The following is a 16,801-nucleotide window of genomic DNA, read 5'->3' on the forward strand; positions in this document are numbered from 1 at the left end:
CTGACCAGTTTTTATAAAATCAATGGAGTTTTTAGGAATGCTAAATTGCTTAGATTGTTATTTTCAACTGTTGTAAAAAAGGCTTAGCACACTAAACAGATTTTTAAAAAACTTTCTGTTTAGAATCTCCATGTACAAAGAATTTAAAAAGAGACTGTAATATAATAAGTGAATTATCTCAAAAATCCTGTTTGGTTCAAGTGCAAGCTTTACATTACCTATTAGTCTGGTGCTTAATGAAACATGTATCTGTTTCCCTTTTTATATTTTACTTAATTTTTCTACGCTTGCATGTTTTAAAGGGCGCTGTAGTAACAGTCACTTTGATACTGGGCATTTGTGGGGAATTAAACACTCATTTGCATTCACAGGCCAAAGCAAATGCAGGGAATGTCACCAACTTCCAGTAAGTAATTCATTTTCATGAAATGCCCTGTGTTTTAACAGTTATTGCTTAAAAACATTTCTTTTGCAATGAATGGCCCCATATATTTTCACCAAGACACATCAGAAATTGATATCCCACTAGGACTGAATTAAATTTTGTATTATTATCTAGCTCTATTACAACACTCACTAATTGCTAGTTTTGAGATTGGTACAATTAATCATGCAATTTACATTTGCAGAAATTGTTTTAAATTGTGTATTTTTCCATTTTTTTAAATTTTAAATGAACAAAGTACCTTCAGGGGTTAAGATTAAACAATCTAAATACTAATAGCTTGAGTATGTTTACATTAAAGTTTTTAACTGTCACAAACAGAAAGCAGGTTTGTGCAAGTGTGATTTCCTGATTGTCTTAAGCAGATCTAAGCCTTCATGGTGGTTACAAGTCCCATCCTTCCTTCCACCCTAGCCATACGGTCCTGATACTTTCTTTGTGTTTATGGTTGTGAATTGTAGTCCACTGAATCAACCACCCTGTTGATCTAATTAAAGATAACAGGACAAAATGACCCCTTTGGAGGCAGTGGGAAGACAGATCAGCTTTTTATAAATAAATTTATCCACACAGATATATGCATATAGAGAGTGATATATATAAATGGATATATATGGATAATCTACATTTTCAGCTTCAGATAACAGTAAACCTGCTATCATACTGTGTGCTGGGTTAAATCTTAGCTAATCATGAAACTGTACAACCAGTGATATATCTAGCTGTCACTTCTGTTGGTTTGCCTAACAGGTGACAGGCACATGCTTTTGTTACTAAAGTAATAAAATATGTGTGTTAGTTTGAAGTGCGTGCAGACAAGCCAGTAAGAATGTTGTATCATCAAATTTCCTTTGTAACACATTACTGAAGTTAAGCTCTGTTGCCACTAAGACTTTTGAGATGGATCTAAGATCACGGATAACAACATAGTCACCATAGTAAGGTTCTTAATAGTGAGGTAATGTAAATGTAACATTTTACCAAGGGTATAAAATATCCTATGTATATATTATTGGATATATGACCACATGTGGTTCATTAATTCATCCGTATACTGAAGCTGAAGCTGTGAAGACAGAAAAGGATGCATTTGATGGTTTCATTTCAGGTCCCCTTTCCCAAGATGAACTCTCCCATCCATCATGTCATATTCCTACCAATTCAGAGTATTACAAAAACTGCCTGAATGTTTACTTCATTTTAGTCTACAAAGAACACTAGCTTGCTTGGATTCTTACACAAGCATACTAACTTACACAAGCATTCTAACTACAAACTTTCATGCTCAGGGCAATCTCATTGCTCTCCACAGCTTCCTGAGGAAGGGAATTGGAGAAGAAGGTGCTGATCGCTTCTCCCTGGTATCTAGTGATAGGACATATCAGAATGGTTCAAAGCTGCATCAGTGGAGGTTTAGACTGGACATTAGGAAACATTTCTTTATCAAGAGGGTGGTCAAGAAGTGGAACAGGCTTCCTAAAGAGGTGGTACATGCCCCAAGCCTGGCAGAGTTTAAGAGGCATTTGGATAATGCCCTTAATAACATGGTTTAACTTTTGGTTAGCCCTGAAGTGGTCTGGCAGCTGGACTAGATGATTGCTCTAGGTCCCTTCCCTAGTATTCTAAAATTGACCTGCCTCTACCTAACAGAGAACACATCAAGAGAGACCTAGTAATAAAGGCTCAGAGTACAGGGTTACAGGCAGCTGAATGACCTCATGTCTAAGGGCTGGCCCACTCCTCCCTCCCTAGTTCCTGCCTCACACTGTTCCCACACTTTCTTCTCCTGGTCCTCTTCCTCCTACCTGTTTACCTTGTGCTAACTCCAGTAACTGTGAAACCTTTTTATGAACCTCTTAAACTCCCTGATGGAGCAGAAAACCATCCAACTGCTTTTGCTGTGTTAGTTTTCTACCATGTTAGAGAGTGAGATGGAACCTCAAAGCCTCTGACAAGCTCCAAAAGCAGCACAGTGGGGGCACACGTTCAGTAGCGGGGAGGGCGGTGGGAACACACTCCCTGTCTGGCAGCCACATGCTGTTGAATCACTTCCTATGTCATATGAAAGCACGTGTTTCTGGCTGCAGTATCACAAGCAGCTGAGCTAACCAAATAGCTCACTGCCACCAGAAAGGGATTCTCCTTTTCTTTCCCCAGTTCCTCCCTCTTGAAACCATCCTCTCAAAGGCAATATCCAGCAAGGACAAAGAGGATCTTTAATTTGATTTGTTTCTTTTGATTCTTGGGATGAGGTAACTACACTAAAGCAATGAAATGAGGAAAGCGAAATCACTGGTGTGATATGGAATTTTGTCAAGGAAGCCAATTAAAATCCTGGGATGAGCTCATGGAGATTGGCTTGAGCGTAGCCATACCACTGAGTAAAGCACCATAACTCAGCATGCACAAAACCTGATTGAAAGCTATGTTTTAAACACTCCTGCATCACCATGGGCTTGTCCTGGATAATCTACACTGTATTCCAGTTTCAGATAACAGTAATCCTACCACCATACTGTGTGCTGAGTTAAATGTAAGAAATTCCAGTTAGAAACATACAGCTCGAGGAATGAGAATAAATCTCACGCAGTCATTTAAAACATTAACTGCAGTAACTCATTAAGAGATCAACCACTGTTAGATATATTTACCTCATGTATGTCTTTCATCCAGCTTGTTATACTTTGAAAACTGTCCAGATTTGTGATGTCATATACAAGAACAAATCCTTGTGCGCCACGAAAATAGCTAGTGCTAAGTGTATGGAATCGTTCCTGGCCAGCAGTATCCCTGAAAAAAATTGTAAGAAATCACACACACAAACAAAAAACCTATGAACAAACTGCAGAACCCCAAGAAAAATTACTTTATTTTAAGGAGTATTGTCCGGATTTTGAATTGAACATGAAAAGAACAAGAAAAGATAAGGATGAGAAGAAATCTGGGTGCCAGATACAGCAGTGAAAGAAATACACTGGATATTTACTCTGAATAACACAGCCCTACTAAGGAGGCTAAATCAGTGATTGAAGTCTAACTTCAAGTCCATCACGGCTTCTTTATATACATTTATATCATTAAGATCAGTACAACTTGGGTCATAAAAAAAATCTGGAGTACAAGCACTGCAGGAGTCGGATGACATTCCATATTGCGACAAGCCCTTTGTAAATTGTGACACAGATAGTAAGCTGGTTTAGATGGAAAGTAGGTTTGGGGAAAAAGCCATAAAACACAGGGATGCAGAGATTCCTACATATAATTATGCCTTAAGAAAGCTGTAAACAAGCCTCCAAGACTGGTATTAAAACCTGAGATGGAGTAACTGCAGATCTAATACTGGTCAGATAATTCATGTACAGAGTTACTCCTTGAGAAGTTAAATACTGGTAAATATAAATAACCTTCAGTATTGGATGCCTGGAGAGATGCCTGTTGGTAGTCCTATACAGCCTTTAGAAAAACTTCAAAAACAAAACATGTGTAAGTTCTGAAAGATTCATCTTACTAGCTTTCTCTCGGTGACCCTTTTGAACATGCATTTGATGAGTAATGAAATGTAAAACTTTCTTGTTTTGTCAGTTCCCTCAATGTTCCTATACAATTAAATATACTTAATATGGATCGTAGATCTGCATTTTTTGTATGCTGCAAGTTTTATTGTTAAAGCAACCTAGTGACAACCTTCTTTTTAGCTCACATAGTTGCTGCAAAATATACGCTCCCCTAGGCCAAATTCAAATTTTAACATGACCTAGTAGGAACAACTGCACTTGAGGAAGATACACAATTAAAACCAGATGAGATTTTTCATGCTATAATGTAATTTAGTTGGCTCTCATTTGTGAGATAAATTAAAACTTACCATATTTGAAGTTTCACTCTTGTATCATTAAATGTTACTGGCTTTACTTTGAAATCAATGCCTAGAATAAAGAAGAAAATCTGTAACGTTTCTCATAACAACATGGATTCCCTTTGAAGATTGCTTCTTAGCTTTAGTTATCATGCAATTTTGAACAGAAAGTGAAAAGGAACTACATCAAACAAAGAATAACTAGCCAACCGTATACGTTCAAAATGAAAGTTGTAAAAGGAAATTATTCAATGGTGAAAACAACTATATGCCAATACATTACACAAATACAATACGAAGCAATGCCAATACAAAGCAATGGAAGGGCAAGTCAAAGCAAAGGTGCGGATACTCTGAAACTGCATGTAGGTATTTCCATGAATAGCAAGTGACATGACAGCATGGCCTACGCACAATAATACTTGGCAAATACACTGGTGATTTCAGTTATTTCCAGTTTCATCACAACAGCATGGCAGCTATGAATGGGGAGGTAGAAATGCTTACAAAGCTGCTACATGTGCAACACCATTTTTCTGTCCTTATTTCCAAATTCCTAAAAAAAAAAAAGTATCTAGGGTTACATGAACAGGAATAGGAATTAGCTGCACTAGTTAAATGCAAGTACAATCATAGACTGGATTTAATTCAAAATGAAGAGGATTGTTTTTACAGCCTTAATCACTGTGTATCCTAGATCCAGAGTGCTAATGCTAAAATCAAGCATTAGCACTTGAAACCAGTGCAGAATATTGTCTCTACATACACTACAGATCTTTCCTCAAAGATCCTTTCCTTATAATTTATAGTGTTTTCCTTTATTATATTACCAAGTTAGTAGTCCAAATGTGGTAGATGATACCTGGATTTATGAGTTGTTGAAGCTCCAGTCTTAATATTAGAATCTGCCAGCTATCAGCTGCTATCTTGGAGTGATACATTTCCTCACAGTTAACAATTGTTTTTTCCAATTACTTTATTGCTGAAACTTGAAATACCATTTGATGATTTCTCTGCTTATTTTTTTTCCCACTGAAAAACAGTAAGGCTATTTTTGTCAATTATGTGAAGTTAAGGTGACATTGCGATAGCTGGCCATATTGCATGGTCAAAATCCCATAAGGTCAAAAGATGGCAACTTAACATGACTTCAGAGTGGCTTTTCAGCGGTAGTAAGGCCATTTGAATGAAATAAACAGATTGAAAAAGCACAAAATTTTTAAGTTGCACTGATTTCACTAAGAACCTGTCTGCCAAATTAATTTATCAAAGGAAAGCATCCATGGCAGTAAACCAAAAATGCAGTAGAGGAAATGCTCCCTTTTTTACTGATGGATGTACTGTGCACAAAACTTTGACAAGTACACTCTCACATGCACGATTCCAACGCTATTAACATTTTTGTGTGTATGTGGTAAAAGAGTTTAGGTGGATTTTTAAAATTCTTATGGTAATCATGTCCTTCACTTGATGAATTTTTATTGAAGCTCCAATGGAAAGGAAAGATGAAATAATATAATTGGTATCTGTAATTAATATTACACAAAGCTTCCTTGATGGAATTAATAATGTCAGATGGAAATGTAATTTAAGTCAAATTTGCTCATGTAAGGTGAAATTCCAATGTGATGGAAAACATTTGCTCCTGAAATTCACACGGTTCTGTTTAATTATCTGTATCACTTTCTGCAATTGATGTTAGAGCAGTTGAGAGGGACAGAGTACGTACTGGGAGGCTGGAATGTCACTTTCATATGGTGCGTTGAGAATACAGCAAAAAATTATAATCCAGCCAGGGATTCTCAGACCTATAAGAAACAGTTCTTAGTTGACATACATTTTAATAATAAATTGCTATAAGCTCTTTTTTATTTATAAAAAGGGAAGCAGAGTGCTGAATCAGACTAAAACTTAATCTAAATTAAAATAAGGCTTATTGACTTCTTAAGTCAACTTCAAAATTTATTGACCTAAAAGGTCAATGAATGTTAGTGAAAAACAGAAGTCAATATGTTCTGCATGCATGAATTGTTCATGTCTTTATATGAAATTTCCAGCAAACTTAGCAAATTGGAAAGACAGAAAAGAAAAATGAGAAATACAATGCCAAAGACAGCTCACAGATTTCAGATGCTTTTAGGCCCATGTATTATACACCATGATCAACATAACAAAGCGAGCATTGATTACCGTTCTTGAGATAAATGTTATTTGAATGCAACAGCTTGTACTTGCTTCTTTTAAGCTGTCAAATAAAACCAAGAAGGGGTATGCTGGGTACAAGTTCAAATTCTAGTTGTTATTTCCAAGTTTTATAGCCATGAGATTAATTTCTTTTCTTTATGTTCCAAATAATAAATATGCTTATATTAGGACTGAGGCACCTTAAAGACAATTAGGTCTAAAAATCATCAAACTAGTCAGCCACAGGGGAATTCAGCTGTGAATTGCCCCTCTCTTCCCTCAATATCTATAAAATAGAATCATAGAATGGTTTAGGTTGGAAGGGACCTTGAAGATCATCAAGTTCCAACCCCCCTGCCATAGGCAGGGACACCTCCCACTAGACCAGAATGCTCAAAGCCCCGTCCAGCCTGGCCTTAAACGCCTCCAAGGATGGGGCCTCAACAACTTTTCTGGGCAACCTGTTCCCATGCCTTACCACTCAAAGCGAAAAATTTCTTCCTAATATTTAATCTAAACCTACCCTCTTCCAGTCTTTGGCCATCTGCAAAAGTCCTCTTCAAAGAGGTCTTTCACATCTGGCCTAGAAAATTACAACACGCTTTTCACAGAATCACAGAATCACAGAATTATCAGAGTTGGAAGGGACCTCTAGAGATCATCTAGTCCAACTCTCCTGCTAAAGCAGGATTGCCTAGAGCACATTTCTCAGGACTGCATCCAGGCGGGTCTTGAAAATCTCCAGGGAAGGGGACTCCACAACCTCCCTGGGCAGCCTGTTCCAGTGCTCTGTCACCCGAACCGTAAAGAACTGTTTCCGTGTATTTGAACGGAACTTCCTGTGTTCTAACTTGTGCCCATTGCCCCTCGTCCTGTCACTTGGAACCAATGAAAAGAGCCTGGCTCCATCCTTCTTCAACCCACCCTTTAGATACTTGTATGCCATAATCAGGTCTCCCCTCAGCCTTCTCTTCTCCAGGCTAAAGAGTCCCAGCTCTCTCAGCCTTTCCTCATAAGGGAGGTGCTCCAAGCCCTTAATCATCTTAGTTGCCCTTCGCTGGACTCGCTCCAGCAGTTCCCTGTCCCTCTTGAACTGGGGAGCCCAAAACTGGACACAGTATTCCAGTTGTGGCCTCACCAGTGCCGAGTAGAGGGGGAGAATGACCTCCCTCGACCTACTGGCCACACTCTTCCCTATGCAGCCCAGGATTCCATTGGCCTTTTTGGCGACAAGGGCACATTGCTGGGCCATGGATAATTTACTGTCTACCACAACCCCCAGATCCTTCTCCTCCAAGCTATCTCCCAGCAGGTAAGCCCCTAACCTGTACTGGTGCCTAGCATTCTTCCTCCCCAGGTGCAGGACCTTGCACTTGGTTTTGTTGAACCTCATTAGGTTCTTCTCTGCCCAGCTCTCCAGCCTGTCCAGGTCACGCTGGATGGCAGCACAGCCCTCTGGGGTGTCAGCCACCCCACCCAGTTTGGTATCATCAGCAAACTTGCTGAGGATACACTCTGTCCCCTCATCCAGGTCATTAATGAATATATTAAACAAAATAGGACCGAGTATTGACCCCTGGGGGACACCACTGGTTACAGGCCTCCAACTAGACTCTGTGCCGCTGATCACAACCCTCTGAGTCCTGTCCCGCAGCCAACTCTCAATCCACCTCACTGTCACCTCATCTAGCCCATACTTCCTCAGCTTCCTAATAAGGATGTCATGGGAGACAGTGTCAAAAGCCTTGCTAAAGTCAAGGTAGATGACATCCACGACTTTCCCCTCATCCAGCCAACCAGTTATAACATCATAGAAAGCTATCAGATTGGTCAAGCACGATTTACCCTTGGTAAATCCATGTTGACCACTTCCAATAACTTCCTGTTCCTCAACGTGATTGGAGATGACATCCAGAATGAGTCGCTCCAATACCTTCCCAGGGACAGAGGTGAGACTAACCGGTCTGTAGTTCCCTGGGTCCTCCTTCTTGCCTTTTTTGAAGATTGGAGTGATGTCGGCCTTCCTCCAGTCCTCAGGCACCTCTCCTGTTCTCCATGACCGTTCAAAGACAATGGAGAGTGGTCTAGCAATAACATCCGCCAGCTCTCTCAGCACTCGCGGATGCATGCCATCAGGGCCCATGGACTTATGAATGTCCAGCTTGGCCAAGTGGTCTCTGACCCGGTCCTCCTCAACTGAGGGAAAATCTTCCACTCTCCAGACCTCCCCCTTTGCCTTCAGAGGGTGGGATTCATGAGGGACAGCTTTAGCAGTGAAGACCGAAGAAAAGAAGGCATTCAGTAACTCTGCCTTCTCTGCGTCCTCCACCACTAGGGCACCTGTCTCGTTCACCAGCGGGCCTACATTTTCCCTAGTCTTCCTTTTTCTATTGATATATTCAAAGAACCTTTTCTTATTGTCTTTGACTGCAGTGGCCAAGCTGAGTTCTGATTGAGCTTTGGCCCTTCTCATTTTCCCCCTACATAGCTTTGTTATATCTTGATAATCCTCATAAGTTGCCAACCCCCTTTTCCAGAGAATGTAAACTTTTCTTTTTTTCCTGAGGTCCAGCCAAAGTTCTCTATTTAGCCAGGCTGGTCGTCTTCCCCGTCTGCTCGTTTTTCGAGACAAGGGGATGGCCTTCTCCTGAGCTTTTAAGAGCACCTGCTTGAAGTATGCCCAGCCTTCCTGGGCACCTTTGCTCTTCAAAACTGCCTCCCAAGGGACACTCTCGACCATGCTCCTAAACAGGCTAAAGTCTGCCCTTCGGAAATCCAAGGTGGCAGTTCTGCTGGCTCCCCGCCTTACGTGATCAAGAATTGAAAATTCTATCATTTCGTGATCACTGTGCCCAAGGCGACCTCCAACCTTTACATCCTCCACAAGACCTTCTCTGTTAACAAACAGTAGGTCCAGTAGGGCACTTCCCCTAGTTGGTTCCTTCACCAGCTGTGTTAGGAAGTTGTCTTCCACACACTCCAGGAACCTCCATGACTGTTCCCTCTCTGCTGCATTGTATTTCCAGCAGACGTCTGGGAAGTTGAAGTCCCCCACAAGAACAAGGGCAGATGATTGTGAGACCTCTGCCAGCTGCTTGTAGAATACTTCATCGGCTTCTACATCCTGATTAGGAGGTCTATAACAAACTCCCATCACGATGTCTGCCTTATTAGCCTTCCCCTTAATTTTTATCCATACACACTCAGTGTTGTCATCCACACTGTTAAGTTCCTGGCATTCAAAACTGCCCCTAACATAGAGGGCCACCCCACCACCTCTTCTTCCTTGCCTATCCTTTTTGAAGAGTTGGTAGCCATCCATTACAGCACTCCATTTGTGTGTGTCCTCCCACCACGTTTCTGTGATGGCGACTATATCATAGTTTCCTTGCTGTACAATGGCCTCCAGCTCCTCCTGTTTATTTCCCATGCTGCGTGCATTAGTATAGATGCACTTCAGCTGGGCTGATTGCCCTGCCACTTTCTTGGGGGGACAAGCCCTAATTCGCACCTGATCATACTTAGGCACTACTGTAGCTACCAAATTATCACTACCCCTCGTGCCTTGGCTGTCACACAATTCACCATCCCCCACCACCACTGGGACAGGCTGCAAGACCTTGCTAACACTTTTACCCAGAAGCACTGGTACGCTTCTCCCAGGCACCACTTTTGTAATCCTGGTCTCATCCCCGTCCCCCTTCAAACCTAGTTTAAAGCCCTGTAGATGAGCCCTGCTAGCTCTTGTCCCAGGATCTTTCTTCCCCTTCTGGTTAGGCTTCCCCCACCTGTTGCCAGCATGCCTGGTTTCCTGTAGATGAGCCCATGATCAAAAAAGCCAAAGTTCTGCCGGATACACCAGTCTCGGAGCCAGGAGTTAATTTCCTGACTCCTCCTATTTATCCCCTGGTCAACCCCTGCAAATGGTGGGATAGAGGAGAACACTATTTGTGCTCCCGATCCCTTAACCAGCCGTCCCAGGGCCCTGAAGTCATTCTTCATTGCCCTTAGACTTCTGGTACCTACCTCATCACCACCTACCTGAAATATCAGTAGTGGGTAGTAATCTGATGTCTTAACCAGGGAAGGGAGTTTTCTCCTTATGTCCTTAATTCTGGCCCCAGGGAGGCAGCTGACTTCCCTGTGGGATGGGTCCGGTCTACAGATAGGGCCCTCTGTTCCCCTCAGAAGGGAGTCCCCTAGCACAATTACCTTCCTTTCTTTCTTGGTTGAGGAAGTCCTGAGGCGGCGGGGTGAGTGCCCAGCACTGGGCGCCTCACTGGATGGATCATCCTTTCCATCCTCGATCGCCTGGTCTTCGAATTCCAAAGCCCCATACCTATTCTGCAAGGGCAATTGGGATGGTGAGGGGGGCTGCGAGAGGTTCCGCTTGCCTCTCCGGGGAGGGATCTGACTCCACTCCTCCTTATCCCTTAAGTTCTCTCCTTCCGCCTGGTGACAGGAGGGAAGGGGATCAACCACTTCCAATGGAGCCTCTTCCTGCTGCCTTGGTCTCAGGGTATGGCTCCACCAGTCTATTTCATTTTCACAGTCTCTGATAGTTCTTAACCTTTCTACCTCTTCCTTCAGTTCAACCACCTGCCTGAGCAGATCATTTATTTGATCACACCGTATGCAGGCGGTGTCACTGGCTCCCTGTGAGAGCAGTGCCAGGCTCCGGCATTCATTGCAGCCCGAAACCTGCACAGCCACTTGTTTTCGTGGGAGCTCGGTCTGAGTTCCCACATTCTTTCTCACAGCAGCTCTTGACCGTTTTGGAGGCATGTTCTTCTCTTGCAGTGGGAGGTGCTGGATCTCTGCCGTCAGCTTCCCGCAAGCCCTGAGCCCGTGCCCCTGCACACCGATGTTCCTCTGCTTGCGTTTGCCCAGCTTGTGCTCAGCTCAGACGCAGGGCTCTCAGTGACCTACCTGCGAAAAGTTGCTCCCTGTTCGCCCCCTCCCACTGCGGTGCTGCAGTGAGGGCCTGGGTGACGCCCACTGGCTGTCCGCGTGCTGGGTGCGCAGCGGCCGGCCGCTGCGCTCCGGGGCAGCCCGTTTAGAACTGCCGCGCCTGACGTTGTCTCCGCCCCTGCCGCGTCAGCAGCCCGCCCCCGAGCTGCCGGTTCCGACACGAGCTAGCCGCTTTTCCCGGCTACGAGAGCCCTCAAAAGAGCCCTTTACCGGCCTTGTCCGCCGCGATCCCCTTCCCCAGTGAGGGCTTACCTTCACTGAAGCTGGTCTCCTCGGCGACTGACCGTTGGCGTGCTGGCAGCCCGTTTAGAACTGCCGCGCCTGACGTTGTCTCCGCCCCTGCCGCGTCAGCAGCCCGCCCCCGAGCTGCCGGTTCCGACACGAGCTAGCCGCTTTTCCCGGCTACGAGAGCCCTCAAAAGAGCCCTTTACCGGCCTTGTCCGCCGCGATCCCCTTCCCCAGTGAGGGCTTACCTTCACTGAAGCTGGTCTCCTCGGCGACTGACCGTTGGCGTGCTGGCAGCCCGTTTAGAACTGCCGCGCCTGACGTTGTCTCCGCCCCTGCCGCGTCAGCAGCCCGCCCCCGAGCTGCCGGTTCCGACACGAGCTAGCCGCTTTTCCCGGCTACGAGAGCCCTCAAAAGAGCCCTTTACCGGCCTTGTCCGCCGCGATCCCCTTCCCCAGTGAGGGCTTACCTTCACTGAAGCTGGTCTCCTCGGCGACTGACCGTTGGCGTGCTGGCAGCCCGTTTAGAACTGCCGCGCCTGACGTTGTCTCCGCCCCTGCCGCGTCAGCAGCCCGCCCCCGAGCTGCCGGTTCCGACACGAGCTAGCCGCTTTTCCCGGCTACGAGAGCCCTCAAAAGAGCCCTTTACCGGCCTTGTCCGCCGCGATCCCCTTCCCCAGTGAGGGCTTACCTTCACTGAAGCTGGTCTCCTCGGCGACTGCATTTCACCCCAATATAGCTGGCAAGTTCCTGATATAAAAGGCTCAAAAAAATGTCTATCCAGAGAACATGCCAGTTGGAGCAGCTTAGCAGGATGCAACAGTGATAGCAAGGACAGAGGGTGGTACATGCCCAGGTGCAGGTTCTACCTTGCCCACTTACTGTCATACAGCATCTTCAACTCTGGAAACGGGGAAGCAGCTGGTGTCAACTCCTGTTCCCCAGCTGGGCAGGCACCCAGTGAGATGTTGTGGGTTGAATTTCCACCGCGTTACTCCTACCCATACTTAACGCACACTACCTGTTGGTGCATTGGATCAGACTCTTTTCCTGTACATGTCAAGGAATATCTGGAGTGGTATCTGAGGGGTGACAAGTACTGATAATTACTGTTTTGGTAAGAAAAGCAACTCATGGGAAAAGATGGCTTGTTAGAAAAGTAAGAGTGACAAAAAATCCTGCCTTTAAAAAAAAAAAAAAGAATTAAAATGCAGATTTACTACTAGTGTTCTTAACACAGGACACGTTTATCTTCGGTATGGTTCATTTTTGCCGATTAACTCTATTTCCTTCTAAAGTGAGTATCAGGGAGTCTACAGACTTCAGAGCTGGTTCTCTTATTCAACATGCATTAGAAACAAAGTGCATAAATCACTTGAATTTGCAACTTCAGACTTAATTTTTTTAAAAATAAGCAGCACTAAAAAGCAAAAGTTTTCTTTTGAGGAAAAAGGCAAAATATTTTTTTTTTCTTTAATTCTATAGTGAGAGTTGCACCACTTTCAACTATGACAGATTTGGGAGGACTCACACCTCTACAGAAATGTTTCTCACAGAAAACGTGTGCTATGGGACCACAGTCACTGCAATACAGCAAAATAACAACCTCACAGCCTGTGAGATCACAATCTTGTATACAAGGGGTTTTTTTGTTCATAAACTTTCTCTATGGCTTTATAGGCAACACCATTGTTAAAACAAAAACATTTATTCTTTGTAGTCTTTTCATAATACAATGCATCTGCCTTATGATGCATATAAGTTTAATTAGAAAACTGTAACTGCTTATCATTTACCCAAACTGCATAATTGAAGAGGAGGAAGGGCACCCAGCCTTGAGTGTTTAAGCGCTGCATAAAAAGCTTTCAATGAAAATTTACCATGGATGCATTTTTTTTCTTTCATAAAATACATAACTTTAGAAAAATTCACTGCTACTGGAGCCTGTTACAAAATGTCTGTGGGTTGTTTTTTTTTTTCCCTGCCATAACACAAGGATTTTTCCTAGTAACACAAACCTGTGATTCATGATGACACAGAAATGAGACTTTCAACAATCTTAACATCCGTGCCTATGACCCTTTGCCACTAAGGAAGGTGGTGGCACATGACTTTGCCAGGGAACTTGGATAGCTGAGAGACTGCACACCTTGGATAATCTTCCTTCTACTCCAATCACCGTTCCAGCTGGACAGGTGGAATATTAGCTATAATATCAGCTGAGCATTCAATAGGCTACATGACAGACAGGGATCATTTGACTGAGCTTGTATGAAACAGGCATCTGGATTAAAACAGTTATTTGTTTTGATGATGTCAACAAAGAGGGAGAAGACATCATGAACAGAGAAACCATTGTACTGTCCTCTTCCTTCACAGCATTAGAGGCCACAATCTATAAGCCATGCTCTTGGTTGTAGTTGTCTTCTTGAAAAAGAAACTTCCACTTCCAACATTACTCTTTCGGAACCCATCACTCACAATCCCATTTGTTTTAAAAGTCTAAACTCTAATACACCTCCTAAAATGGAATTAAATGGAAGACGGTATTTCAGAAATAACTTTCAAATCACATTCAGGTAACAAATATCACATTTGGATGACTCATCTATATTTCAGATTTGTTTATTTGTTTAAAAAGTTTTTAAATCTCTCAAGAATAGGTTTCAGGAAAAGTAATAAAACTAATAAGGTTAATCTCCGTCCACAACTGTCACAAACCTCTTAACTATTCCTTAAACTATTTTGACCCACAACTTGGAAAATATATTCTCAATAACATCACCATGCAAGTTTTTGACTCCACAGTGGACTGAATTAAGAGTAAAAGAAATCGTGTCTCAAAATAATAAACTCATGGTCTGGAATCTATGTTACAATATGAAACACATCAACAAAGCTGATGTTTATTTTCATGGCCATTATTTGGGACTTCTTGCTAAGCCTGGTAACAAGTTCCCTGTTATAAGGATCAATTTCACAATGTTACTGGTAGTTGCACCCTTCCCTTTTTGCTCATGTTGGTTTCAGAAGCTGCTTTACAAGAATGGGCAAGAAAATAAAAAGAAAATAAAAAGTTCAGCCCTTCCCATGTGGGCAGGTCAACTCATCTCATGTACATTAAGTATTCCCTGGACCACAGTTACTACCTGTTATTTGTTCAGTTAAGCCAACTCCACCCACACTGAAAAATGTCTGAAAGAGCCATACATATTCCAAATGCAGGAACACAAAACTTCTTCTGCATACTTTAACTTTCTCTTCAAGAGCACAGAAAACAAACAAAAAAATAATCTTACACACGCACAAGCTTCCCAATCAGACATTGGGAAAATCTCCACAGCAAACCAAACCACCCCACCCATATTACACGTTTTCATGCTGATGACCCATTTTTCAGCATGTGGACAGTCCATGTGGGGTTCCCCGTGGCGCCATGGGTCTGGTGTACCACAGCAGCAGAGAGTTCCCCATCACCCCCCACCATCTGCAGAGGTGCTGGGGAAGGCAGCATGGTGGTGCAGCACAAAACCACCTTGATCTGGCAGGGCTAATTACTTCCAGTCACAGCAACGGCTCTGCTTTAATAATCACACATGTGGCTACCTACAAGAGAAGGTATCTTGACTTTATACAGTTAAAACAATTAGCCCAAAGTTACAGTTGGGGGTTGGACTAGATGATCTCCAGAGGCCCACTCCAACCCTGACCATTCTGTGATTCTGTGAAATCCCTTTCTAGCATGAAAGATGGAGAAACTGGGCGTTTTACTGATATCTGACAACTCTTTGAGGGAGATAGTGGATTCTCTGCACCCACACCGATGCACAGCAACAGGGCCTCCATATGGAGGCACGGGCAGTAAGAAACAAGTTGTCTTCCTAAGTTTAAAAAAAGAGAAGGTTCCGAATGCCCCAGACAAACAGCAAGGACAGCGCAACAGCCGGCACAAAGAGGTTCTGCAGCCAGGGTGCCATGTTTCCCGACACCCTGGCAAACCTCTGCAAAGGTTCAAGTCGCCAGACGCGGCTGGACACACGCATCAGTTCAACAGAGGGAGATCTGGCATCTCCAAGCCGGGCTGTGCCGAGCCGTTTGTGCCGCCGGGAGGGCTCAGTCCTGCAAAGGGCACCCGCGGCCTCCACCTGAGGGAAGGATGAGGAGAGGGAGCCCGGGCGCCCGCCGGCCCGCGGGGACACACGCCGGTCCCTCCCCACGCAGACACCCGCCACCGGCCGGCCGGGACCCCGCGTCGCGGAGGGGCGGCTGAGGCACCGGGGAGGGGGAATACGGGGGACAGGCGATGAGGTGCAGCAAAGTGCGCCCAGGGGGCCGCCCCCCGGCCCGAGGTCACTCACCGATGGTGGCCAGGTATGAGGAGGTGGGCGAGCCGGGCTCCGTGTACCTCCGTACGATGGAGGTCTTCCCCACGCAGGTCTCCCCGGCCATCACGATTTTCACCAGCAGCGGCGGTTTCCCCGCACCGCCCTGACATTGCCCCAGCGCCGCCATGGCGGGCGCCCAGTGCCGGGCCGGCCGGGCCGGGCCAGGCCAGGCCAGGCCGAAGTGGAGCGGGGCGGGCCGGGGCGGGGGCCGCAGCGCCGCGAGCCGCCCCGCTGCGAGCGAGCGGGCACCGCCCCCGCTGTGTGATGGCGGGGCGGGGGGGGGGGGGGCCGGCGCCGGGCCCGGGCGCCATCTCCTCCCGCCGCCCCTCAGCCCCGCACAGGTGGGGCGGACCGCGGGGAGCCCCGGATGGTGCCCGGGAGTGCTGGGCTGCGGGGGGGGGCGGGGTGAGGCGGGGCGCTGCGCCGGGAGTCGGGTCTTTTAAAGCCGTTTTGAAGCAGAAACCATCTATCTGCCTTTGTACTTCCCCCCCCCCCCCCCCCCAACAACCTACCCACATAATATAGAAAATGCAAAACCGGTCAAGCCCTAAATTATTCAATTCCTACAACTGCTAAAAAGGTAAAAAACTGAGGCCGAAAACAGCTGGCGTGAGGTAATGCCGTGCTGCGGCCTGCGGCAGCCCCACAGCTGCCACCCCAGCCAGGTCTGTCACGCCGGACTGTGCCCGCCACCCGCTCCGGGCATCGCCTTCCCTCCCTCTCCCTTAGGTGCCAC

The 16,801-nt window shown here is 45.2% G+C and overlaps 1 protein-coding gene across 1 annotated transcript in view; it reads right to left on the reverse strand.

Annotated features, from left to right (window-relative positions):
- The window catches only part of LOC309686645 (ras-related protein Rab-10-like), a 38,539-nt gene extending 22,339 nt beyond the window's left edge, over positions 1–16,200 (reverse strand). Inside the window, exons 1-3 of the mRNA XM_082499384.1 lie at positions 16,039–16,200; positions 4,311–4,371; positions 3,097–3,235 (exon numbers count right to left, since the gene is read on the reverse strand). Coding sequence (XP_082355510.1) covers positions 3,097–3,235; positions 4,311–4,371; positions 16,039–16,192 — 354 coding nt within the window. The 5' untranslated portion in view covers positions 16,193–16,200. The remainder of the gene's footprint in view (positions 1–3,096; positions 3,236–4,310; positions 4,372–16,038) is intronic.
- Positions 16,201–16,801: the final 601 nt, after the last annotated feature.

This window comes from Vanellus vanellus, assembly GCF_965231255.1.
Source record: "Vanellus vanellus genome assembly, chromosome: 2".
Taxonomy (NCBI): Eukaryota; Metazoa; Chordata; class Aves; order Charadriiformes; family Charadriidae; genus Vanellus; species Vanellus vanellus.